Source organism: Doryrhamphus excisus, linkage group LG17 (genome assembly GCF_037039965.1).
Source record: "Doryrhamphus excisus strain RoL-2023G ecotype Guam linkage group LG17, RoL_Dexc_Guam_v1.1, whole genome shotgun sequence".
Lineage (NCBI taxonomy): Eukaryota > Metazoa > Chordata > Actinopteri > Syngnathiformes > Syngnathidae > Doryrhamphus > Doryrhamphus excisus.
In genome coordinates this window covers 706,564-730,672 of record NC_136373.1, presented here as the reverse complement: position 1 = coordinate 730,672, position 24,109 = coordinate 706,564, and the positions used below count along the sequence as shown (strand labels likewise).

The following is a 24,109-nucleotide window of genomic DNA, read 5'->3' as shown; positions in this document are numbered from 1 at the left end:
CGATTTTCTTTTTTTCAACTTGCTGCTAATGCACTTTTCTGGTCCCAGAAGCGCCCAAAAACTGCATAAAATGCCAGTGTTTGAATTTGGTGATTTTTGACAAAAAACGTAAGGGTATGTCGGTTTTTTTCAGTTTTTTCTACTTGCTGCTAATGTACTTTTCTGGTTAAAAAAAAAACACAAAAAAAACTCACACATCAGGGGCCTGAGAAGCACCCAAAGAGGGCATAACATGCCAATGTGGGCGGTGATTTTTGACAAAAAACGTAAGGGGCTAGTATGTCGTTTTTTTCAGTTTTTTACAACTTGTTGCTAATACACTTTTCTGGTCAAAAAAACAAAAAAAAAACTCACACACACGCATCAGGGGCCCGAGAAGCACCCAAAAACGGCATAAAATGCCAGTGTTTGAATTTGGTGATTTTTGACAAAAAACGTAAATAGTATGTCGTTTTTTTTCAACTTGCAGCTAATGCACTTTTCTGGTCAAAAAAACATGGGAAACCTCACAAACACGCATCAGGGGCCTGAGAAGCACCCAAAAAACTGCATAAAATGCCAGTGTTTGAATTTGGTGATTTTTGACAAAAAACGTAAGGGAATGTCGTTTTTTTTCAGTTTTTTCTACTTGCTGCTAATGTACTTTTCTGGTAAAAAAAAAAACACAAAAAAACTCACACACACTCAACAGGGGCCCCAGCTGGACCCAAAGAGGGCATAACATGCCAATGTGGGCGGTGATTTTTGACAAAAAACGTAAGGGGCTAGTATGTCGTTTTTTTCAGTTTTTTTCAACTTGTTGCTAATACACTTTTCTGGTCAAAAAAACAAAAAAAAAACTCACACACACGCATCAGAGGCCCGAGAAGCACCCAAAAACGGCATAAAATGCCAGTGTTTGAATTTGGTGATTTTTGACAAAAAACGTAAATAGTATGTCGTTTTTTTCAGTTTTTTTTCAACTTGCGGCTAATGCACTTTTCTGGTCAAAAAAACACGGGAAACCTCACAAACACGCATCAGGGGCCTGAGAAGCACCCAAAAGCTGCATAAAATGCCAGTGTTTGAATTTGGTGATTTTTTGCCAAAAACATAAGTATGTCGTTTTTTTCAGTTTTTTTCAACTTGCTGCTAATGCACTTTTCTGGTAAAAAAAAAAAAAAAACCCACAAAAAAACTCACACACACTCAACAGTGGCCCCAGAAGCACCCAAAAATGGCATAAAATGCCAGTGTTGATTTTGGTGATTTTTGACAAAAAACGTATGTCGTTCTTTTCAGTTTTTTTCAACTTGCTGCTAATGCACTTTTCTGGTCAACACAAAAAACCTCACACACACTCAACAGGGGCCCCAGGAGGACCCAAAAAGGGCATAAAATGCCAATGTTTGAGGGCGGTGATTTTTGACAAAAAACGTAACTAGTATGTTGTTTTTTTCAGTTTTGTTCAACTTGCGGCTAATGCAAAAAAAAAAAACATGGGAAACCTCACACACACTCAACAGGGGCCCCAGAAGCACCAAAAAATGGCATAAAATGCCAGTGTTTGAATTTGGTGATTTTGGACTAAAAACGTAAGGTAACATAACATAAAAAACGTTTGTCGTTTTTTTCAGTTTTTTTCAACTTGCTGCTAATACACTTTTCTGGTCAAAAAACCTCACACACACTCAACAGGGGCCCCAGAAGCACCCAAAACCGGCATAAAAATATGATATATTTGATTATTCGGGAAAACAAGTGTCATCTCATCTCTCTCTCCTTCAGCGAGTGTCAATCTTTGTAGCAACAACAACGGGGACTGCTCCCAGCTGTGTTTGCCCACCTCGCCATCCACACGGGCCTGCATGTGCACTGCCGGTTACAGCCTCAAGACGGGACAGCAGTCGTGCGAAGGTAACGCAGCAGACGTCCATTTGCTAGAATCCAAATGAACACAATGTCTCCCTGAGCAGGAATGGGCTCCTTCCTGCTTTACTCCGTCCACGAGGGAATTAGAGGAATTCCGCTGGACCCGGGTGACAAATCGGATGCCTTGGTGCCGGTGTCTGGCACCTCTCTTGCTGTCGGCATCGACTTCCATGCTGGTGAGCGACACCAGTGAGAAACAGCATGGCGGAGAGAGACGAGCATGGCTGGGTAACATACTGGTCCTTTTCAGAGAACGACACCATCTACTGGGTGGATATGGGCCTCAGCACCATCAGCAGGGCCAAGAGAGATCAAACATGGAGAGAAGACGTGGTCACCAACGGCATTGGCAGAGTGGAGGGCATTACTGTTGACTGGATTGCAGGTCTGGTCTTCATGTGGGGGGCATTTTTGCCACTTCTGCATGCTCCATAATCCCATTTCATTGCTTCTCATAACTTTGTCCCGTAGGAAATATTTACTGGACCGACCAGGGCTTTGATGTGATTGAGGTGGCCAGGCTGAATGGCTCCTTCCGCTACGTGGTCATCTCCCAGGGTCTGGACAAGCCCAGAGCCATCACCGTCCACCCAGTCAAAGGGTAAGGCTGCTTGCCGGCACTTTGCTGTAATCTCGCTTTTGTGTTCCGGTTTTGTATAATTAGCGGAAAAACTTCACTCTGTGTTCTTTGTCAAGGTATCTGTTCTGGACAGAATGGGGGCAGTACCCCCGTATTGAACGTTCTCGACTGGACGGCTCTGAGAGGTTAGTCTTGGTCAACGCGAGCATTAGTTGGCCCAACGGGATCTCCATCGACTACACGGTATGGACCGCTTGGTTTTTACTAATGTGTCTTCTTTGTTAGATTTTTTATCAGTGTTATTTGTGTTATTTGTGTGTGTAGGAGGGGCTGCTGTACTGGTGCGATGCCAGAACAGACAAGATCGAGCGAATCAACCTGGAGACCGGAGAGAACCGAGAGTTGGTGCTGGTCAACAACAACATGGATATGTTCGCAGTGTCCGTGTTTGAGGATTACATCTACTGGAGTGACAGGTCAGACGGAATTTTTTTTTTTTCCAAAATACTGGAAGCTGTCCCGTTCAGCCTTGGAGAGAACGTGACTGCTTGATGTCATGATTTTGTTTGGCACAGGACTCATGCAAACGGCTCCATAAAAAGAGGCAGTAAGGACAACGCCACCGATGCGGTCCAGCTCAGGACTGGAATTGGTGTACAACTAAAAGATATTAAAGTGTTCAACCGGGCCAGGCAGCAAGGTAGGAAAACTATTCATGTATAAAATACATTTCTTATATAATCACCAAATCCTCAGCAACCGTCCTCATTTGCGTCTGCAGGCACCAACGTCTGCAAAAACGGCAACGGCGGCTGCGAACAGCTTTGCCTCTTCCGAGGCAACGGGATGCGCACGTGCGCCTGCGCTCACGGCATGTTGGCGGAGGACAACCAGAGTTGCCGCGATTATGACGGCTACCTCCTCTACTCGGAACGCACCATTCTAAAGAGCATACACCTGTCGGATGAGACCAACTTAAATGCGCCCATAAAGCCGTTTGAAGACCCCGACCACATGAAGAATGTCATCGCCCTCAGCTTTGACTACCACGGGGGCGGCGGGAGGGGGGCCAACCGCATCTTCTTTAGCGACATCCACTTTGGAAACATCCAGCAGATCAACGATGATGGCACGGACCGCAAGGTCGTGGTGGATAGTAAGTATGGAGTATTGTTTTATAGTATTATAGTATAGTATTGTCTTCGGGCGAGAGGCGGGGTCCACCCTGGACTGGTGCCAACCAATCACAGGACACATATAGACAAACAACCATTCACACTCACATTCATACCTATGGACAATTTGGAGACTGCAATTAACCTAGCATGTTTTTGGAAACAGGGCAGGAAACCGGAGTACCCGGAGAAAACCCACAACCCGCCGAGGGTGGAATTGAACTACGGTCTCCTAGCTGTGAGGCCTGCGCACTAACCACTCGTCCACCGATAATATATCCTACCCAAAATCATCAGGGTTTTTCAAACAAAATGCTTCCTAACTATGAACCATATAAGGAAGTCCGCCCTCTGTGACATCACAAAGGGGTAGTTTAACCACGCCTTCTGAAACCGAGTTTTTAGCCATCCAAAACTTTTTTAGGTCTCACTTCCAAATGCTCAAACGTCATTCTCTGAAACTTTGGCATCGTTTAACACAAGAATACAACATTCTAACATTGTCACAACAGACACACACACAAACTACACACACTATTTGTGTCCATATTCATATAGAAAAGCCAGAGAAGAAGTTCATGGGTTTGATATGTTTAATGGAGATTGTTAATACAAGTGATGGTTTCCTGCGTTGCGTATCCCGTATGGATCCAGATTCAACTGAGTGTCGCGTCGTGAAGGATCAGCTTAGGCTTCTGAGCTGGCGTCCTGCACGAAGCTCTCCACCGTGTCCCCACCGATCATCACGTGAGGGCAAGCAGCCAGACAGTTTTTGCAGAGGTTCCACCTCTCTCTCCCAAGCTCCAGCAGCTCTCGTCGGAACTTCTGAGACATGAAGCCATACAGGACCGGGTTCACCACCGCCACCGAGGATGCTAACAATCTGGACAAGATGGCGACGGTGTTGTAGCCCCGCGAGCCTTGAATGGTTCCTCCGATGAAGGAGAACATGAGAGCGTAAGACGGCAGCCAAAGGAAAATGAAGACCAGGACTAGGAGAGCTGAAGTATGAGTGACCTGGCTGTGGTAGTTCTCCAGCTGAGAGGAATTCCCAAACAGACGTGCATGTCGGAGAAAGCAGTAGATCTTCGTGTACATCAGCACGATGATCCCCAGGGGTAGCACGAAGCCAAAGAAAAAGAGGCTGACGCTGTAGACCAGCTGACTGAAGTCCGAGAGAAAAGCGAAGCAGAACACGGCTCTGGATGTCGTCACGGTGCGGTAGGCAAACTGCGGCGCCGCCAAAGCCGAGGCAGGGATCCACAGAAGCGCTACCGTCACTTTCACACGTCTCTGCATTCTTGAGCGGTACGCCCAGGCGGGGTGGACTACAGCGAGGTATCGAGTCACAGCCAGCGCCGTCAAGGTAAAGACGGATGCGGACGAGCAGGCCACGCCCAGGAAGCTGATGACTTTGCACAGGAAGCCGCCAAAAGGCCAGAATCCCAACGTGATGGCCGACGTGTGGAACGGAAGGCACAGCAGCAACAGCAAATCAGCCGCGCTCAGAGCCAGCAGGAGGGTGTCGGTTCCGTGTGGGGGGTGACCATCTCTCCTCCTCCGGCCTGCTAGGATTGTGATGACGAGGATTTGTCCCACCAGACCGGTCACTAAGATCGTTAAATCCAGAATGAGCACCAGAGCCTTGGTTACGGCCTCCTCTTCCTTGTTGCTTTGGATGAGGACGCTGCCGTTTACACGCGGCCCTGACATATCCACGTCTGCTTAATTACGGTTGACTAAATATGAATATACCGCCCTGTTGATGTTGAGCATCGCCGTGGAATGTCCACACACACCATCCTCCTTAAGACTGCTCATTCTTTCAAAGGAGTCAAATTAAAACCAAACCACTCATTCTGTCAAGTGTAGTTCAAATATCCTCATAAAAAAGTCAGTCGCACACGAAGAACGCCCCCCAAAAAAGAAAAAACGCAACCTCAAAGAGCAGTCCTCGCATGCCGACGTCGACTTGAATGCATCAGCATGTTCCTCCATAATCCCCTGCTGGCGACAAACCCGGGGAGATTTCAGCGCGGTAGTACTCCATGTCGATATCGATTTCTTGGCACCCGGCAACAACGGTCAAATTCACCTGGAGGGGGGTTGGTTTCAGTCATTCCACTTGCGGTCGCCGCGACGGGAGGCAGCCCTTCCCTGAAGCTCCTTGCGGGCGTGTCGACTCGGCTAGAAAAAGAGCTTCCGTTGTTGCATTCATCGTAAAAAGTGATGATAAAGTCATAGTAAGAAAAGCTGATAATTCTTGTCCTACGGGCGTTAGACAGGCTCTGAATTGTACTAACCTGTACACAGGTTTGTACTACCGTTTCACCAGCAAAGCAAGGGGTGGGGGCCGGCTTGCGTAACACTGCGTGGAGCCCACTTTATCTATTTACCATCTTGATTGTAAGCATTTGCAGTTTTATCTTTGCAGTTGTGTGCATCCTGAGCAGCAAGTGTAAAAAGCACATGGCGACTTGTGTGTGTGTGTGTGTGTGTGTGTGTGTGTGTGTTTAGATTGCTAAATCTCCTTTTAGGTGCATTCTGTCAACTGGGGATTAGTGCTACACTTAGATATGGTCGGGCTCTTAGTCATTAATCTCAAAAGACTTTGTTGACTTTCTGCCGAGAGCAAAGATCTGCTTGGAGTGTACATAGCGTTCACATGCCTGGGTTTTAGTGGTCATAAATGTGATTGCCTGGGTGGCTAACAGATGGATAAACAGGGGTGCTCGTTACGTTGATCGCAAGCAACCCACCCACAGATCACTTTGTCAACGTCACTTTGTCGCCGTCGTATGACATCAGTCAGCTGACGTTAAGCTCCCTTCCTGATTCGGTTGAGTTCCCTCATGACTTTTTAATCACGGGTAGTCCCGCAAAAAATGTGTAGTGACCACATTTCGAGTAAACGTGGCGTCCTCACATCCCTGTTCTCCTCAGCTACACCGCATTAGCGGTGTTCCTGACAAAGTGTGTCCGACAATGAGTGCTCCTCTTCGGGCAGATGAGGTGGACGCAGCATCCTTACATCCTGTTCTTCTGAGCTCCACCGCATTAGCAATGCTTCTGACAAAGGTTGTCCGACAATGAGTGCTCCTCTTCGGACAGACGAAGTGGACGCAGCGTCCTTACGTCCTGTTCACCTGAGCTCCACCGCATCAGTGGTGCTTCTGACAAAGTGTGTCCAACAATGAGTGCTCCTCTTGGGGCAGACGAAGTGGACGCAGGGGCCTCACGTCCTGTTTTCCTGAGCTCCACCGCATTAGCGGTGCTTTTGACAAAGTGTGTCCAACAATGAGTGCTCCTCTTCGGGTAGACAAGGTGAACGCAGCGTCCTCATGTCCTGTTCTCCTGACCTCCATCGCATTAGCGGTGCTTCTGACAAAGGTTGTCCGACAATGACTGCTCCTCTTCGGGCAGATGAGGTGGACGCAGCGTCCTTACATCCTTTTCTTCTGAGATCCACCGCTTTAGCGGTGCTTCTGACAAAGTGTGTCCGACAATGAGTGCTCCTCTTGGGGCAGCCTAGGTGGACGCAGCGTCCTTACGTCCCTGTTCTCCTGAGCTCCACCGCATTAGTGGTGCTTCTGACAAAGTGTGTCCAACAATGAGTGCTCCTCTTGGGGCAGACGAAGTGGACGCAGGGGCCTCACGTCCTGTTTTCCTGAGCTCCACCGCATTAGCGGTGCTTTTGACAAAGTGTGTCCAACAATGAGTGCTCCTCTTCGGGTAGACAAGGTGAACGCAGCGTCCTCATGTCCTGTTCTCCTGACCTCCATCGCATTAGCGGTGCTTCTGACAAAGGTTGTCCGACAATGAGTGCTCCTCTTCGGGCAGATGAGGTGGACGCAGCATCCTTACATCCTTTTCTTCTGAGATCCACCGCTTTAGCGGTGCTTCTGACAAAGTGTGTCCGACAATGAGTGCTCCTCTTGGGGCAGCCTAGGTGGACGCAGCGTCCTTACGTCCCTGTTCTCCTGAGCTCCACCGCATTAGCGGTGCTTCTGACAAAGTGTGTCCGACAATGAGTACTCCTCTTCGGGCAGACGAAGTGGACGCAGGGACTCAAACTGACTGACTTATAGCCGCACAAAAAGTGTCCGAAATCATCGCTAAAGCTCCACTTCCTCTCTCTCTCTGTTTTCCAGACGTCGGATCAGTGGAGGGCCTGGCATATCACCGCGGTTGGGACACACTCTATTGGACCAGTTACACAACGTCCACCATCACCCGCCACACCGTGGACCAGAGCCGCTCTGTGGCCTACAACCGCAACACTGTGGTCACCATGTCTGGAGAGGACCACCCCAGAGCCTTTGTGCTGGACGAGTGTCAGGAGTGAGTCATTCTTTGTGAAAGGCTGCGTTTGCGTCAGCTGCTGTTCTTCTCATTTGTTTCACTCTGCTCACCGTGACATGCTTTGGTATTTCCTATGGATTAGATGATCGGTCTTGTTTCTTTGTTCACAGTCTCATGTTCTGGACGAACTGGAACGAGCAGGCTCCCAGCATCATGAGGGCTTCCTTGAACGGTGCCAACGTGCTCGCCATCATCGGCAGTGATATCAAAACACCCAACGGCTTGGCGATAGATCACCGTGCTGAGAAGCTCTACTTCTCTGACGCCACCCTGGACAAGATAGAGCGCTGTGAATACGATGGCAGCAGCCGATACGTAAGAACTATTACTCTTAAAAGGACATACACGTTGATCTGATATTGTTCAGACCCTTTCTTAGTAAGTTCCATATCTGGTTCTATGGTTAAATCTAAAGAAAAAGCAAAACACAACCCTGAAGTCATGAGATCTGATGTCTTCTGTCTAAAAGTAATCGACTTTGGAGATCTCCAGAGGTGGTTAATGCTCTCTTTGAAATGACGTTCAGGTTTTGTTGAAGAACGAGCCCGTGCATCCGTTTGGCCTGGCTGTGTACGGGGACTACATCTTCTGGACCGACTGGGTGAGGAGGGCAGTCCTCCGAGCTGACAAGTACACCGGAGGAGACATGAAGGTGCTGAGAGCCGACATCCCTCAGCAGCCGATGGGAATCATCGCGGTGGCCAATGACACCAACAGCTGTGAGTAGCATTCGTTTGCTCCGTTTCGTTCAATCCTGACTCCTTTGTTGGGAAGATGACTGATTTCTCATTTGTCAGGTGAGTTCTCTCCCTGCCGAACAAATAACGGGGGCTGCCAAGACCTGTGCCTGCCCACATCTGACGGGAGGGTCAACTGCAGTTGCCGTGGAGACAGACGACTTCTGGAAGACAATACCTGCTCTTGTAAGAAAAGACTTATTACTAACTTATTATTTGCTTTAAATGATCTTGAAAGTCTACCAACGTTTCCACCTCAACAGTACTGAACATGTCCTGTGGGAGTGTGGATGACTTTGAGTGTGGAAACGGGGACTGCATCAACTACAGCCTGACCTGTGACGGCATGGCCCACTGCAAGGACAAATCTGATGAGAAGCAGTCCTACTGTGGTGAGATGACATTATTGTTGGCTTCTTGCATTATTTACTAAATTAGCTCATTTTCAGCTAACGTTATGGATTATCCTTGTTTGATTTAGCGAGTGCTTTTGTTTGCTTTTATAGTTATTACCCTATATCACCTCGTACTTTGGTACGAGGTACATTATTTAAAAAAAAACAAACTTAAACTGTATTTTGGAAAGCAGGAAGTGAACAAATGTAACAGTTAGTGATTGTAAAAGTACCAGATGGAGGGGTAGGATTTAATAAGCTTTGCTTCTTCCTACTCCTTTTGGACATGTGGAACTGGGAACTGATTATGGGATGCACTCAATTGGAATCTGATCCAAAACAAAATAAAAATTAAAAAGAAAATTAAAAAAATAATAATAAAAATTATTTAAAAAAATTAGAAAAAAAATAAATTATATTAGGAAAGCAGGAAGTGAACAAATGTAACAGTTAGTGATTGTAAAATTACCAGATGGAGGGGTAGGATTTAATAAGCTTTGCTTCTTCCTACTCCTTTTGGACATGTGGAACTGGGAACTGATTATGGGATGCACTCAATTGGAATCTGATCCATACCAAAATAAAAAACAAAAACCCCAAAAACCTTAAACTGCATTATGGAAAGCAGGAAGTGAACAAATGTAACAGTTACTGATGGTAAAAGTACCAGATGGAGGGGTAGGATTTAATAAGCTTTGCTTCTTCTTACTCCTTTTGGACATGTGGAACTGGGAACTGATTATGGGATGCACTCAATTGGAATCTGATGCATGTTCAAATGAAATTAAACCATTACCATTACCCAATATCTCCACAAAATAAGTTAGATACTGTTATACCAGAGAGCAGTAAAGTTGTGTATTTTTCCATCTTTTGTGACCCCCAACTCCTGTGTGCTTCCCCCAGAAGATCAGGCAGTAGTATCATCCAATCAAATAATACCAACTTTAACTCTTTTGTCACTTTACACATGTCATTGATTGAACAATTTTGGTCCCGGTATTGACCCCTGGGGTACTCCACATATAATATTTAATGTATATTCTCCTAACTTTACATATCGCTTATGAAAGCTGTGCTCTCTTTCTGTTGTGTCACTTCTCTACAGCCAATCGAATTTGTAAGAAAGGCTACAGACGCTGCATGAATGGTCGCTGCATCGGTCACCAGTTCTGGTGTGACGGTACCGATGACTGTGGCGACCACTCCGATGAAATGCCTTGCAACAGTAAGTGTCCGCCGGGGGTTGCTTGGGTTAATAACCAAATTATCCTTCATCCTTGTTGCGTTTGTTTTCAGTGACTCTGTGCAAAATCGGGGAGTTCCAGTGCAAAGACGGCAGCTGCATCTCCAACTTCAGCCGCTGCGACCAGGTGGTTAACTGCGAGGATGCTAGCGATGAGATGAACTGCCGTAAGAAATCTTCCAAGATGGAGGGCAAATGAAGAGATGTCGAAAGCCAATGAATGTCGTCTGTCGATTCGTAGAAGCCACCGACTGCTCCCGTTTCTTCCGCTTGGGAGTGAAAGGCGCTTCCTTCCAGAGCTGTGAGAGAACCACGTTGTGTTACTTGTCCTCGTGGGTGTGCGACGGAAACAACGACTGTGGCGACTTCTCTGATGAGAGGAACTGTCCAGGTTGGGGGAGGGGGGATTCATCGGTTGTTTCATATTTTTTGTCTCTTGAAGTGGTAACCGTTAACTCGTCATGGTTTTGCAGATAAACGCAAGCTTAAATGTCCGGTCAACTTCTTCGCTTGCCCCAGTGGTCGTTGTATCCCCATGAGTTGGACTTGCGATAAGGAGGATGACTGTGAGAACGGAGCTGACGAAACACACTGTGGTCAGTCCCATGTTTATTTCTACTGTACTGTGAGGTCATGTATACTTTTCATTCATGTTCAATGTCCACGGAGATGCAATTATCACTAGAGTTATGAATGTATTGAATATTTGCATGGTTCCCGTTGTCCCGTAATAAGCACTTTGTTGTCCTTTACAGACAAATTTTGTACCTCCGTCCAGTTTGAATGTGGGAACCACCGCTGCATTTCCAGCCATTGGGTCTGCGATGGTTCTGACGACTGCGGTGACGGATCTGATGAGGATGAGAACTGCAGTAAGCAAAAAATTCCACAGCTTTTCATCCCTGAATGTGTACGGTTGTAACATCATGTAACATTCCCGACATCACAGAATCTAAAACCTGCAGTCCGGAGGCCTTCCAATGTCCGGGCTCTCATATGTGTGTGCCGCAGCGCTGGAAGTGCGACGGAGACAAGGATTGTCCCGACGGAGCCGACGAGAGTGTCAAGGCTGGCTGCTGTGAGCTGAGATACACAACGGATGTTTGTCTTGATGATCTTGGATCGGCTCGCTTAGTCTTTGTGCTCTTTTCCACTCTCAGTGTATACCAACAACACTTGCGATGACAATGAGTTCATGTGCCAGAACAGACAATGTATTCCCAAACACTTCGTATGTGATCATGACATCGACTGCGCCGATGGCTCGGACGAGTCTCCGGAATGCGGTGAGAGAATCATCCGACAACTGAGTAGAGATGAGTAGTAAAGTTACTTTGCTTATCCTTTTGCAGAATATCCGACCTGTGGTCCAGATGAGTTCCGCTGCGCCAACGGCCGATGCCTCAACCAGAAGAAATGGGAATGTGATGGAGAGTTTGACTGTCAGGATCGCTCCGATGAAGCTCCCAAGAACCCACGATGCACCGACACAGGTTAGGGTTGTCTACACAGTCAAGGTCCAGTAGTCCACTGGAAAACATAATACTTGGTAATGGTAATGGTAATGGTAATGGTTTTATTTCATTTGAACATGCATCAGATTACAATTGAGTGCATCCCATAATCAGTTCCCAGTTCCACATGTCCAAAAGGAGTAGGAAGAAGCAAAACTTATTAAATCCTACCCCTCCATCTGGTACATTTACAATCACTAACTGTTACATTTGTTCACCTCCTGCTTTCCTCATATATTTTTTTTATTTTTTGTTTATATTTTTATTTTTTATTTTTCTTTTTTTTTTATTTTGGGATGGATCAGATTCCAATTGAGTGCATCCCATAATCAGTTCCCAGTTCCACATGTCCAAAAGGAGTAGGAAGAAGCAAAGCTTATTAAATCCTACCCCTCCATCTGGTACATTTACAATCACTAACTGTTACATTTGTTCACCTCCTGCTTTCCTCATATATTTTTTTTTATTTTTTGTTTATATTTTTATTTTTCTTCTTTTTTTATTTTGGGATGGATCAGATTCCAATTGAGTGCATCCCATAATCAGTTCCCAGTTCCACATGTCCAAAAGGAGTAGGAAGAAGCAAAGCTTATTAAATCCTACCCCTCCATCTGGTACATTTACAATCACTAACTGTTACATTTGTTCACCTCCTGCTTTCCTCATATTTTTTTTTTTTATTTTTTGTTTATATTTTTATTTTTTATTTTTCTTTTTTTTTTATTTTGGGATGGATCAGATTCCAATTGAGTGCATCCCATAATCAGTTCCCAGTTCCACATGTCCAAAAGGAGTAGGAAGAAGCAAAGCTTATTAAATCCTACCCCTCCATCTGGTACATTTACAATCACTAACTGTTACATTTGTTCACCTCCTGCTTTCCTCATATATTTTTTTTTATTTTTTGTTTATATTTTTATTTTTCTTCTTTTTTTATTTTGGGATGGATCAGATTCCAATTGAGTGCATCCCATAATCAGTTCCCAGTTCCACATGTCCAAAAGGAGTAGGAAGAAGCAAAGCTTATTAAATCCTACCCCTCCATCTGGTACATTTACAATCACTAACTGTTACATTTGTTCACCTCCTGCTTTCCTCATATATTTTTTTTTATTTTTTGTTTATATTTTTATTTTTCTTCTTTTTTTATTTTGGGATGGATCAGATTCCAATTGAGTGCATCCCATAATCAGTTCCCAGTTCCACATGTCCAAAAGGAGTAGGAAGAAGCAAAGCTTATTAAATCCTACCCCTCCATCTGGTACTTTTACAATCAGTAACTGTTACATTTGTTCACTTCCTGCTTTCCATAATACAGTTTAAGGTTTTTTTATTGTTTTTTTTTTTTTTTTTTTTAAATAATGTACCTCGTACCAAAGTACGAGGTGATATGACCATACAATGACATAATAACTTGATAGTTTAAACAATGAATTCATGAATGATGGCTGTGTTAGTGAAAACATATATGAAATTCAATTTCTATGCCGTTCTATGGGAACTACATGCTGTCTTTTAATGCTCATTTTCATCACGACTTATCATGGCTTATCATGACTTGTCATTTGTTTCGTGATTTCAGAGAGGTCGTGTAACGAGTCAGCCTTCATGTGCCGCAACGGAAACTGTTTGAACGACACTCTGCTGTGCGACCGCAACGACGACTGCGGCGACGGCTCGGATGAACTCAACTGCTTCATCAACGAATGCCTCAACAGTAAACTGAGTGGATGTTCGCAGCTCTGTGACGACCTCAAGGTTGGCTACAAGGTCGGTCCGGTCATCCATTTGAATGTTTAATTCCAGCAAGACAAACAATAGAATATATATACGGGAATAACGGGAATCTATTCATAATTTTATTTGATATATGCTTAATATATGTTTTCCAACTTAATCCTAAAAAAAATATTTCAGCAACATTTTCAATTTGAATGCCATTTTTTCAATTTATAATTTCCAAATATTACATAGCTTTTCTTTAAATGTAAAGTAATTTTTAACTTAGTTTATTATTTACAATGTGAATAAGATCATCCAAAACAGAATAGACTTTACCAACTGAGAAATATTAAAAATATAATTAATATATAAATTAAACAATTTTGGGCCCAATACTGACCCCTGAGGGACCCCACAAGCAATGCCAAGACATTTGGGAGGAAGCTGACCAATGTGAACTTACTTCACTCAATCGCTTAAATAGCTTTTGACCCATTTCCCGACCACCCGCCGTATACCATATAGTTTTTTTAGTAATATTTCATACTTTTTATTGTCCAGTGCCTTGAAGATTTCCTCAACAGCATCATTCATGGCTATAAAGTGGATCTACGTATTAGTCCTGGAACTGACAGTCATGAAGCATATTGTGATTTCCTATAAATGTATTTTTCGGTGTTTGCGTTTTTTTTAAAAGTCGGTCCAAACAAACATTGACCTTGACCGGACAGAGAAGTGAGGGGGGGGGGGCTCAAAAGTAGAAGAACTGCCGACCTCAGGCATGCGCTTACGTAAGACGAAAACTTGTTTTGGCTCTCCTCCTCGAAATAGGAGGTGTGTCTTGGAACAGCTTGAACTGTGCGTGAACTCTCATGTTTGTATTAGCAAGGCTGTGGTTAGAGCGTCTTTGGAAACTCATTAGAGAGTACCCCCCCCCCCCCCTCGTTGCAAAGCTTGTTCATTTTATACTGAGAGCCAGCTTGAGTCATTCGGAGCAGTTAATAGTTTGTTTACTGTTCCATATCTCAATTACAAAGCGCTCGGTCCACTGTGCCTCTTCTGCATATGTGACTTGTTAACCGTGATGTTTATCTCCAAGATGTTGACGTCTCTTTGCCATTGGTCCATCCAGTGCAGGTGCCATCCTGGTTACCAGCTGAAACGGGATGGGAAGACGTGCGTGGATGTGGATGAGTGTACCACCACCTACCCTTGTTCTCAACGTTGCATCAACACACACGGCAGCTTCCATTGTCTGTGCGTGGATGGCTTTGAAGTCAGCCCCAATGACCCCACCATATGTAAATCCACGTCAGGTACAACTGTACAAATATAATATTACAGTATGATGGTGGGGTCTGATGATGGCTCATAAAGTGCTGGTGTTTTGTCTGCAGAGGAAGAGCCCTACTTGATCTTTGCTAATCGCTATTACCTGCGAAAGCTCAACCTGGATGGTTCCAACTACACTCTTATAAAGCAGGTGATGAACGCGAAGGGAGAGGTTATTGTTCGCTCTCTCTCTGTCTCCGCACGTCTTCAAACACGATTCTCAATTCTGGATTTCAGGGTCTCAACAACGCCGTGGCGCTGGACTTCCACTATGCAGAGCAGACCATCTACTGGACCGACGTCACCACCCAGGGTAGCATGATCCGACGCATGCGAATGAACGGCAGCAACATGGAGGTCAGCTGAGCGATAAAGAATAATAATAATTTGTAAACAATACGGTATTTACCTCCTCTTTGACTCCCCAGGTGTTGCACCGCACCTCGCTGAGTAACCCCGATGGCGTTGCCGTGGACTGGGTCGGCGGGAACCTGTATTGGTGCGACAAAGGCAGGGACACCATTGAAGTGTCCAAACTCAACGGCGCCTACCGCACCGTGCTGGTCAACAGCGGGCTGAGAGAACCTCGCGCTGTGGCCGTGGATGTGCGCTACGGGTGTGAACTGATGACTGGTAATGGTCGTAGATGAAAACAAATGTGCATTTGTGATGCATTGTACTTTGTCGTCTAGGTACCTGTACTGGTCTGACTGGGGCGACAACCCCCATATCGGACGGATCGGCATGGACGGCACCAATAGGAGCGTCCTCGTTCAAGACAAGATCACATGGCCTAATGGTCTGACCTTGGACTTCATCAATGACCGCATATACTGGGCAGACGCCCGAGAGGATTACATTGAGTTTGCCAGTCTGGATGGCACCAGCAGGCACACAGGTGGGGGCATCCGTCTTTCGGACTGGATTCTGGTTAAGGTCTGAATAAAGGTCATAGTGATATGGGAGCATAAAAGCTAATCAGTTGCTAATCAAGCGTTGCAGTGTTGATGGGCGTCTCAGTGTTTGCCCAACTTGCAACGTTGTAATGGACTAAAGTCAAGTCGGATTATTGGGTTTCCGAACAAATTTGTATTTTTTTTTTTTTTTCGTCTTCTGACAGTTCTCGGCCAAGACATCCCACACATCTTCGCCATGACTCTTTTTGAAGAGTACATCTACTGGACAGACTGGGAGACTAAGTCCATCAACAGAGCTCACAAGACTCTTGGGACTAACAAGACCACCCTGATCAGCACCCTGCATCGGCCCATGGACATCCACATTTATCACCCCTATCGCCAACCTGAGGGTAAGTGAAATTCTACGGTAATTATGTAACATAACATTATTTAAAAAAAACAAACAAAAAAAACCTTAAACTGTATTATTGAAAGCAGGAAGTGAACAAATGTAACAGTTACTGATTGTAGGATTTAATAAGCTTTGTTTCTTCCTACTCCTTTTGGACATGTGGAACTGGGAACTGATTATCTGATGCACTCAATCATAATCTGATCTATACCAAAATAAAAAATAATAATATTAAAAAATAATAAAATTAAAGAAAAAAAATAATAAAAAAACATAAATTATATTAGGAAAGCAGGAAGTGAACAAATGTAACAGCTAGTGATTGTAAAAGTACCAGATGGAGGGGTAGGATTTAATAAGCTTTGCTTCTTCCTACTCCTTTTACACATGTGGAACTGTAATCTGATGCATGTTCAAATGAAATAAAACCATTACCATTACCATTACCATTACCATTACCACGTATATGTTTGTATTATTTGTGTTTTGACTTTCTATTTCCTCCTTGTCCAGTGCGTAACCACCCATGCCAGACAAACAATGGAGGCTGCAGTAACCTGTGCCTGCTCTCCCCCGGAGGGGGCTACAAATGTGCCTGCCCCACCAACTTCTACCTGGCCAGCGACCAGCGCACGTGCATGTCCAACTGCACAGCTAGCCAGGTGATCAAGCTGTGCGAGCATCCTCGACGTCGTGGGGGCGCGGAGGGTGTCATTTGCGCGATAATTAAATTAATGTACAATATTCATTCCACTTATTTCAGTTTGTCTGCAAGAATGATAAATGCATTCCTTTCTGGTGGAAATGCGACACGGAGGACGATTGCGGCGATCGCTCAGACGAGCCCTCGGATTGTCGTGAGTTTCAATTTTGAAGCATTTTCATTTTGAAGCATTAAGTTCAGATAACAATTCACCTTTTTTTTGTGTGTGTGGCAGCTGAATTCAAGTGCAGACCGGGCCAGTTCCAGTGTGGCACGGGCATCTGCACCAACCCTGCTTACATATGTGATGGAGACAACGACTGCCAGGACAATTCAGACGAGGCCAACTGCGGTACAGCTCTTATTCCGTTCATTTGCGATTCATCTTTATGCAGAAGAGACGGGAAGCAGAACTGCAGGTAGCAGAGATGAGGATGCTGAGGTTCACAGTGGGAGTGACCAGGATGGATAGGATCAGGAAGGAGTACATCAGAGTGACATTTCATGTTAGAGGCCTTGGAGATAAAGTCAGTTGGATGGTTGGGACATGTCCAGAGGAGAGATGGTGAATATATTGAGGAAGACCAAAGAGTAGGTTTATGGATGTCGTGAAGGAGGACATGAGGGTAGTTGCTGTGAGAGAGACAGATGAAGAAGACAGGGTTGGATGGAGGAGATTGGTTTTCTGAAGGGAAAAACCCGAAGCAAGCCACGGCAATTGATTTTATTAAAATCCAGTAAAAATGAGCATACTTCATAGTTGCAAATGGTGATTAATCATGATTAATTTATTGAACAATAACAACTGATTAATCTGCTTATTTTGGATGTTTTGCTCCGTTCAACTGATTTTTTCCGATTGTAACTCCGTTGCAGATATTCACGTTTGCCTGCCCAGCCAGTTCAAATGTTCGCACCCGAGTCGCTGCATCCCGGGAATCTTTCGTTGTAACGGCCAAGACAACTGCGGCGAGGGAGAGGACGAGAAGGACTGCCGTGAGTGTTTCCCACTTCTTTCATTCCGCTTGTTCAGTGCGTTTGATAATAAAACGGTCCTGGCTTTGCCCCGGCAGCGGAGGTCACGTGTGCGCCCACCCAGTTTCAGTGCGCCATCACCAAACGCTGCATCCCTCGCGTTTGGGTGTGCGACCGCGACAACGATTGCGTGGACGGATCGGATGAACCCACCAACTGCAGTAAGCGTTTCCGTAACAAGATGTCACGTGTGTTTGATTACTAATAAATAAATCAATCCAATAAATGCTTTCACTTGCAGCCCAGATGACCTGCGGTGTGGATGAGTTTCGCTGTAAAGACTCCGGACGCTGCATTCCGGCTCGCTGGAAATGCGACGGGGAAGACGACTGTGGCGATGCATCTGATGAACCAAAGGAGGAGTGTGGTGAGATGTCCCTTCCAGATCCATTTGTGGTCAGCAAAGTCGGTCATACTGATTTTATGAATTCATCTAACTGCAACGTGTCCGTCATGTGCAGCCGAGAGGACGTGCGAGCCTTACCAGTTCAGATGCAAAAACAACCGATGCGTGCCGGGCCGCTGGCAGTGCGACTACGACAATGACTGCGGCGACAACTCGGATGAAGACAAGTGTGGTTCGTGTTTGTTCTTGTCTACTCTTACTAACGCTCTAACATGTGTGCTAATGTGTGCTAACGTGTTTACTATGTCCAAACATTCACTGCTTCCCTTCCATTGCTGATGCATTTCACCTCATGCCGTGTCTGTTTCATTTCATACTGTCGTGTTGGCATGACCTAGAGGTGAGTTTCCTCCACTTTCATGTGTCAAACATTCTACTATTTACCTTCATGTCAGGTTGCTGTCATGGAAATCCACTCATTTTGTGTCCGTTCTGACATGAGATACTGTACAAGTGCTGCACAGTACATGACACGCACTGTACAAAAATAATCATGCTCAGTTTTAATAGTATTCATTCAACATTGTGTTTATTCAAGTGACTTATGATTGGAAAGATCTTCATTTATTTAAGACATGCATACTATGTTACACCAATGTTTCTCACATATGCACTTACAATATCTATTTATATACTTACATATATATACACACACATATATATATATACATGCAGCATACATGCACATATTCACACATATAGTACATCCGTACACATATTTTCATACATATACGTATATACACACATACATACAACACCTCATTACTACACATGCCTGAAAAGGAGCAGGAAGAAGCACAGCTTATTAAATCCTACCCCTTCTCCACGCCAGAGCAGTTACCAATTCAATAAGTCATTTTTTTTTTCACACATATAATCACAGAATCTTACATAAGACAAAACAACAAAAGAATAAAGATAACCTTAAAGGGGACCTATTATGCTTTTCTCCCTTTTATGATGTCGCAGAGGAGCAGATTTCCTTATATGGGCGTGGTTGTAAGCCCCTTTCCCAAGCGCTCCTTCTCTGTTTACGTTTCCAGCAATGCCTCGGCATTGAATGCCACATTTGTTTCCAATTCCTAAAAACGCCACCAGTGAAAGAAATTGATTTTAAGGACATTTCACACTGGCATAAAATGCCTAAATTTTAGGGCATCAATTTCTGACAAAAAACGTAAGGGGTTAGTATGTCGGGTTTTTTCAGTTTTTTTGAACTTGCTTCTAATGCACTTTTTGGGTAAAAAAACAAAAACATGGGAAACCTCACACACACTCAACAGGGGCCCCAGGAGCACCCAAAAATGGCATAAAATGCCAAAATTTTAGGGCGTCAATTTTTGACAAAAAACGTAAGGGGTTAGTATGTCGTTTTTTCAGTTTTTTCAACTTGCAGATTCTGGAAGAACTAGAAGGTTCTAGTTCTGGTTATTGTGTGTAGCTGCTCTATAGGAGTCCAGAACTCAATACAAAGGGCCATGAGCATAATACATCTCCTTTAAAATGATAAGCAGCATGGAAAATGGATGGATGTGTGGAACCCAAAAGAAATGTAAATCAAATCTGAGCATTATTATCTATGTAAAGGCAGAATTCACCATCATATCTTCATAAGTTGTGCAGGTGTACCTAATTTTATGGCCTGTGCATGCAGATTTCCAGAGATCCTATCATTCGTCTGTGCTAAAATCCGAAATGAAAAAGTAGCTAGCCACCAACAAGAGCGTCATCTTTTCACACAGTTCCTCGGCAGTGTTCCGAAAGCGAGTTCGCCTGCACGAACGGCCGCTGCATCGCCGGGAGGTGGAAGTGCGACGGAGACCACGACTGCGCCGACGGTTCCGACGAGGTGCAGAAACTCTTCAGCTCTCGTGTGTCGTGTATTTCTTCATGAAAATGAAATATGACTTTAATATGACCTTATGACTTTTCCCCCCCCCCCAGCACGGCTGCGCCCTCAAGTGCGACAATGACCAGTTCCAGTGTAAGAACGGACACTGTATTCCCATTCGCTGGAGGTGCGACGCTGACCCGGACTGCATGGATGGCAGTGATGAGGAGAACTGCCACACCGCTGGTAAGTAACATGTTATCATTCTTATAAATCATCTTGTTTCTGATATTCGATGTCTCTCCTCGCGTTCTACGAAAACGTTGTACTTCTTGTTCTTTCAGTTGGCCGCCACTGTCCTGTGGATGAGTTTCAGTGTAACAACACTCTGTGCAAACCTCTGGCCTGGAAGTGTGACGGGGAGGATGACTGTGGGGATAACTCCGATGAGAATCCGGAAGAGTGCAGTAAGTGCCGTTGCGTCAATCGTTTGGGCACCAATTAGCGAAGACGGACATAATTGTTTGGATGATGGTTTCTCCAATCCAATCCACTTTATTTATATAGCACAGTTTATAAACAGAGTTTCCAAAGTGCTGCACAGACTAGTAAAATAAAAAGTAAAAATAAAATACAATAAGTACAAATTGAATTTCATCTAAAACTAAAAAATCAAATAAGAAATAAAATAGTAAAATATATATTAAAATATTTAAAAAAGGGGTAAAGCAATAAAAGCATAAAAAAATAAAACCAATTAAAATAAAAAAATAATAAATATTAAATATATGTATTAAATATATATTAAATAAATATTAAAAAATAAAAGAAGCTTTCGATGTTGGGGGCCTTTTTTTACTTGGGAGGGGAGAGAGTTCCATAGCTTGGGGCCAACAACAGAAAAGCCTCGGTCCCCCCCGGTCTTAAGTCTCATCTTGGGCACCACCAGTTGGAGCTGGCCCTCGGACTTCAGTGACCTGGAAAGTCAATTTGGATGAGGTCCGAGATGTATTTGGTCGCCACCCATTCAACGCCTTAAAAACAAACAATAAAATCTTAAATCTAACAGGCAACCAATGCAGGGAAACCAAAATTGGGGTGATGTGCCAGAGTCCAGAGTTCTGGACTACCTGTTAACTGGTTTCTGGTATGGTGACATATTTGACGCACAGGGAAGTTCCAGTGTCCCCCCACCAGAGCGTTTCGTTGTCAGAACGACCGCGTGTGTCTGCAAGTGTCCAAGAGGTGTGACGGCATCAATCACTGCGGTGACAAATCAGATGAGCTGAATTGTCGTAAGTAGCTCGGTCAATTTAATGGGACGGTCCCTACAGTTTGCAGACCCTATTGATATGCGCTGTTTTATTCCCGCAGAGACCCCCCCGGCTGTTCCTACCTGCGAGAAAGACCAGTTCTTGTGCGCTAACGGAAAATGCATCAGCGCCACTTTACGATGTAACGTCTTTAATGACTGCGAGGACTACGGATCGGACGAGATCAACTGCAAGACAGGTTACTTTATGAATACAAGTATTGGGACAGATTTGTACTACACTGCTACTACTAGTACTCTTTTAGATTTGAATGGAGATGCTGTGTCCGTTTCAGAAACCAAACTAAACGACTGCAGGAATAACAGGACACACTGCGGTGACGGCGACGAGGCCCACTGTGTCACCAACGGCACCGACGCCTTCTGCTCTTGTAAACCCGGCTTCCACAAAACAGGACTACGCACATGTGGAGGTAAACACACACTTTTTTTACACTATTTGTCATCCGTCATTTTTACCATCCAATGCCATAATGGGTACCATGGTAACCGTCAATATACGTACTGATATATATAGCACATCATGACTGGTTCAACACTCTTTTAGCTGTTTGAAGATGAACTATATCAGCAAGGTGAAGTATTTGTGATTTTAGAAATAAGGAGTTAGTATGTTCTCTGTAGGCGGCATTATGAATTATCCTTACTGGCCTTTTTTGCAGTACATTTAGCAAGTGAAGATTGCTTTTATAGTTATTAGCCCATCTTTCCACCATATTTCCAGGAGTAGGAAGAACAAAGCTTATTAAATCCTACCCCTCCATCTGGGACTTTTACAATCAGTAACTGTTACATTTGTTCACTTCCTGCTTTCCTAATATAATTTAAGTTAGTTTTTTAGTTTTTTATTTTTATCCTAATAAAAATTAGGATGTTAGAATTTAAAATTAAAATTAAAATTAAAATTAAAATTAAAATTAAAATTAAAATTAAAATTAAAATTAAAATTAAAATTAAAATTAAAATTAAAATTAAAATTAAAATTAAAATTAAAATTAAAATTAAAATAATTTATATAAATAATATTAATTTTAATCACGTACCGAAGTACGAGGTGATATGACCCTATGATCCTCAGAAATGTATTTTCCTTCACCCTTTCAATGTCTACACCGTCTATTTGTATTTGCTGGTATGTGTCCTTCCTGCTGTTAGTAAACAGCATGATTTTAGTTTTACTTAAGTTCAATGACAATCTATTATTATCATCAAAGCATCTTTTTAGTGTGACAATTTCTTGTCTGACCTTTCTAATGATTTGGTCCGTACTCCCTCCAGAACAAAAGGCAAGTGGTATCATCCGCAAATAATACCAGCTTTAAGTCTTTCGTAACTTTGGAGATATCATTGATGTACAAGTTTTTACACTATTTGTCATCCATCATTTGACTTGGTCGTTTTCGATGTGCTTTTTCCCAGACAAGAATGAGTGCCTGCAGTTTTCCGTGTGCTCCCATATCTGCAACAACACCAAGGGATCCTACAAATGCAGCTGCCATAAGTACTTCACCAGGATCAACGACACCTGCAAAGCCGACAGTGAGGACCCGCCTCCTTTTATCTTGAGCTTTTATGCCCTTTCTGTGGAGGGGTACAGTTCACTTCAGTTTCCTGAGGCAATCAGATCTCTTGAAGCTGTGGTGGTGGGCTGCATGGGAGGCGGTTGCAGTGGCAGGATGTTTTATTCAAATTTTTAATTAAAAAAAAACATATTTTTTCATCAACCCTTGAATTAAAAACGATCCCTCTTTTCCTCTTGCAGACATGAACAGCAGTCAGCAGGTTCTCTACATCGCCGACGACAACGAAATCCGCAGCCTGGATCCCGGCATGCCCAACTGGCGCTACGAGCAAACCTTCCAGGGAGATGCTAGTGTGCGGATCGATGCGATGGACCTGCACGTCAAGACCAACCGCATCTTCTGGACCAACTGGCACACGGGCCGTATCTCCTCTTACGAACTTCCTGGACAGTCTACGTTGTCGTCGTCATCCAATTCCCATCGTAACCGAAGGCAAAGCGCAGGCGGTGTCACCAACCTGCAGGTACGACTCTTTATGAGTACAGTGGAACCTTGGTTAGCATAGCATTCTTGCCATACATGCCCAAGATTGCGCAATTCATGCAAATGAATATGAAATTCTGATGTAATTCAGATTAAAGAGCTGAAGATGCCTCGTGGTATAGCCGTGGACTGGGTGGCCGGTAATCTATACTGGACTGACTCCGGTCGAGATGTCATTGAAGTGGCTCAGATGTCGGGTCAGCACTGCAAGACCCTCATATCGGGCATGATAGACGAGCCTTACGCCATCGTCGTGGATCCACAGAGAGGGTACGTCGTCCACACCGACATCTTTGTTTTTGTAAGATATTTAAAGTATGTATTTCTGTTCCAGCACCATGTACTGGGCGGACTGGGGCAACCATCCCAAAATTGAGACAGCTGCCATGGATGGAACACTGAGGCAGACTCTGGTCCATGAGAACATTCAGTGGCCAACGGGTCGGGTTT

The 24,109-nt window shown here is 44.3% G+C and overlaps 2 protein-coding genes across 3 annotated transcripts in view; one reads left to right on the top strand and one right to left on the bottom strand.

Annotated features, from left to right (window-relative positions):
• Window positions 1–24,109, top strand: part of LOC131137268 (low-density lipoprotein receptor-related protein 1-like) — a 74,798-nt gene that overhangs the window by 43,067 nt on the left and 7,622 nt on the right. For both annotated transcript variants that reach the window (XM_078797749.1, XM_078797750.1), the window contains exons 34-78: window positions 1,768–1,896; window positions 1,956–2,087; window positions 2,162–2,296; window positions 2,383–2,512; window positions 2,608–2,734; window positions 2,816–2,967; window positions 3,067–3,191; window positions 3,273–3,647; window positions 7,818–8,007; window positions 8,139–8,343; window positions 8,555–8,747; window positions 8,826–8,951; window positions 9,029–9,157; window positions 10,269–10,388; window positions 10,460–10,573; window positions 10,648–10,797; window positions 10,880–11,002; window positions 11,162–11,278; window positions 11,356–11,484; window positions 11,567–11,692; window positions 11,759–11,899; window positions 13,503–13,690; window positions 14,775–14,958; window positions 15,040–15,125; window positions 15,212–15,331; window positions 15,403–15,590; window positions 15,667–15,872; window positions 16,095–16,283; window positions 16,799–16,947; window positions 17,049–17,142; window positions 17,224–17,340; window positions 17,865–17,984; window positions 18,062–18,184; window positions 18,265–18,390; window positions 18,485–18,601; window positions 20,172–20,278; window positions 20,374–20,506; window positions 20,605–20,727; window positions 21,433–21,555; window positions 21,635–21,772; window positions 21,869–22,006; window positions 23,013–23,132; window positions 23,356–23,639; window positions 23,751–23,929; window positions 23,994–24,100. In XM_078797749.1, coding sequence (XP_078653875.1) covers window positions 1,768–1,896; window positions 1,956–2,087; window positions 2,162–2,296; window positions 2,383–2,512; window positions 2,608–2,734; window positions 2,816–2,967; window positions 3,067–3,191; window positions 3,273–3,647; window positions 7,818–8,007; window positions 8,139–8,343; window positions 8,555–8,747; window positions 8,826–8,951; window positions 9,029–9,157; window positions 10,269–10,388; window positions 10,460–10,573; window positions 10,648–10,797; window positions 10,880–11,002; window positions 11,162–11,278; window positions 11,356–11,484; window positions 11,567–11,692; window positions 11,759–11,899; window positions 13,503–13,690; window positions 14,775–14,958; window positions 15,040–15,125; window positions 15,212–15,331; window positions 15,403–15,590; window positions 15,667–15,872; window positions 16,095–16,283; window positions 16,799–16,947; window positions 17,049–17,142; window positions 17,224–17,340; window positions 17,865–17,984; window positions 18,062–18,184; window positions 18,265–18,390; window positions 18,485–18,601; window positions 20,172–20,278; window positions 20,374–20,506; window positions 20,605–20,727; window positions 21,433–21,555; window positions 21,635–21,772; window positions 21,869–22,006; window positions 23,013–23,132; window positions 23,356–23,639; window positions 23,751–23,929; window positions 23,994–24,100 — 6,627 coding nt within the window. The remainder of the gene's footprint in view (window positions 1–1,767; window positions 1,897–1,955; window positions 2,088–2,161; window positions 2,297–2,382; window positions 2,513–2,607; window positions 2,735–2,815; window positions 2,968–3,066; window positions 3,192–3,272; window positions 3,648–7,817; window positions 8,008–8,138; window positions 8,344–8,554; window positions 8,748–8,825; window positions 8,952–9,028; window positions 9,158–10,268; window positions 10,389–10,459; window positions 10,574–10,647; window positions 10,798–10,879; window positions 11,003–11,161; window positions 11,279–11,355; window positions 11,485–11,566; window positions 11,693–11,758; window positions 11,900–13,502; window positions 13,691–14,774; window positions 14,959–15,039; window positions 15,126–15,211; window positions 15,332–15,402; window positions 15,591–15,666; window positions 15,873–16,094; window positions 16,284–16,798; window positions 16,948–17,048; window positions 17,143–17,223; window positions 17,341–17,864; window positions 17,985–18,061; window positions 18,185–18,264; window positions 18,391–18,484; window positions 18,602–20,171; window positions 20,279–20,373; window positions 20,507–20,604; window positions 20,728–21,432; window positions 21,556–21,634; window positions 21,773–21,868; window positions 22,007–23,012; window positions 23,133–23,355; window positions 23,640–23,750; window positions 23,930–23,993; window positions 24,101–24,109) is intronic.
• LOC131137580 (galanin receptor type 1) lies at window positions 4,281–5,402 on the bottom strand. Its single transcript, XM_058085699.2, has one exon. It carries the CDS (start codon window positions 5,377–5,379, stop codon window positions 4,354–4,356), a length of 1,026 nt encoding a protein of 341 aa, XP_057941682.2. The 5' UTR covers window positions 5,380–5,402; the 3' UTR covers window positions 4,281–4,353.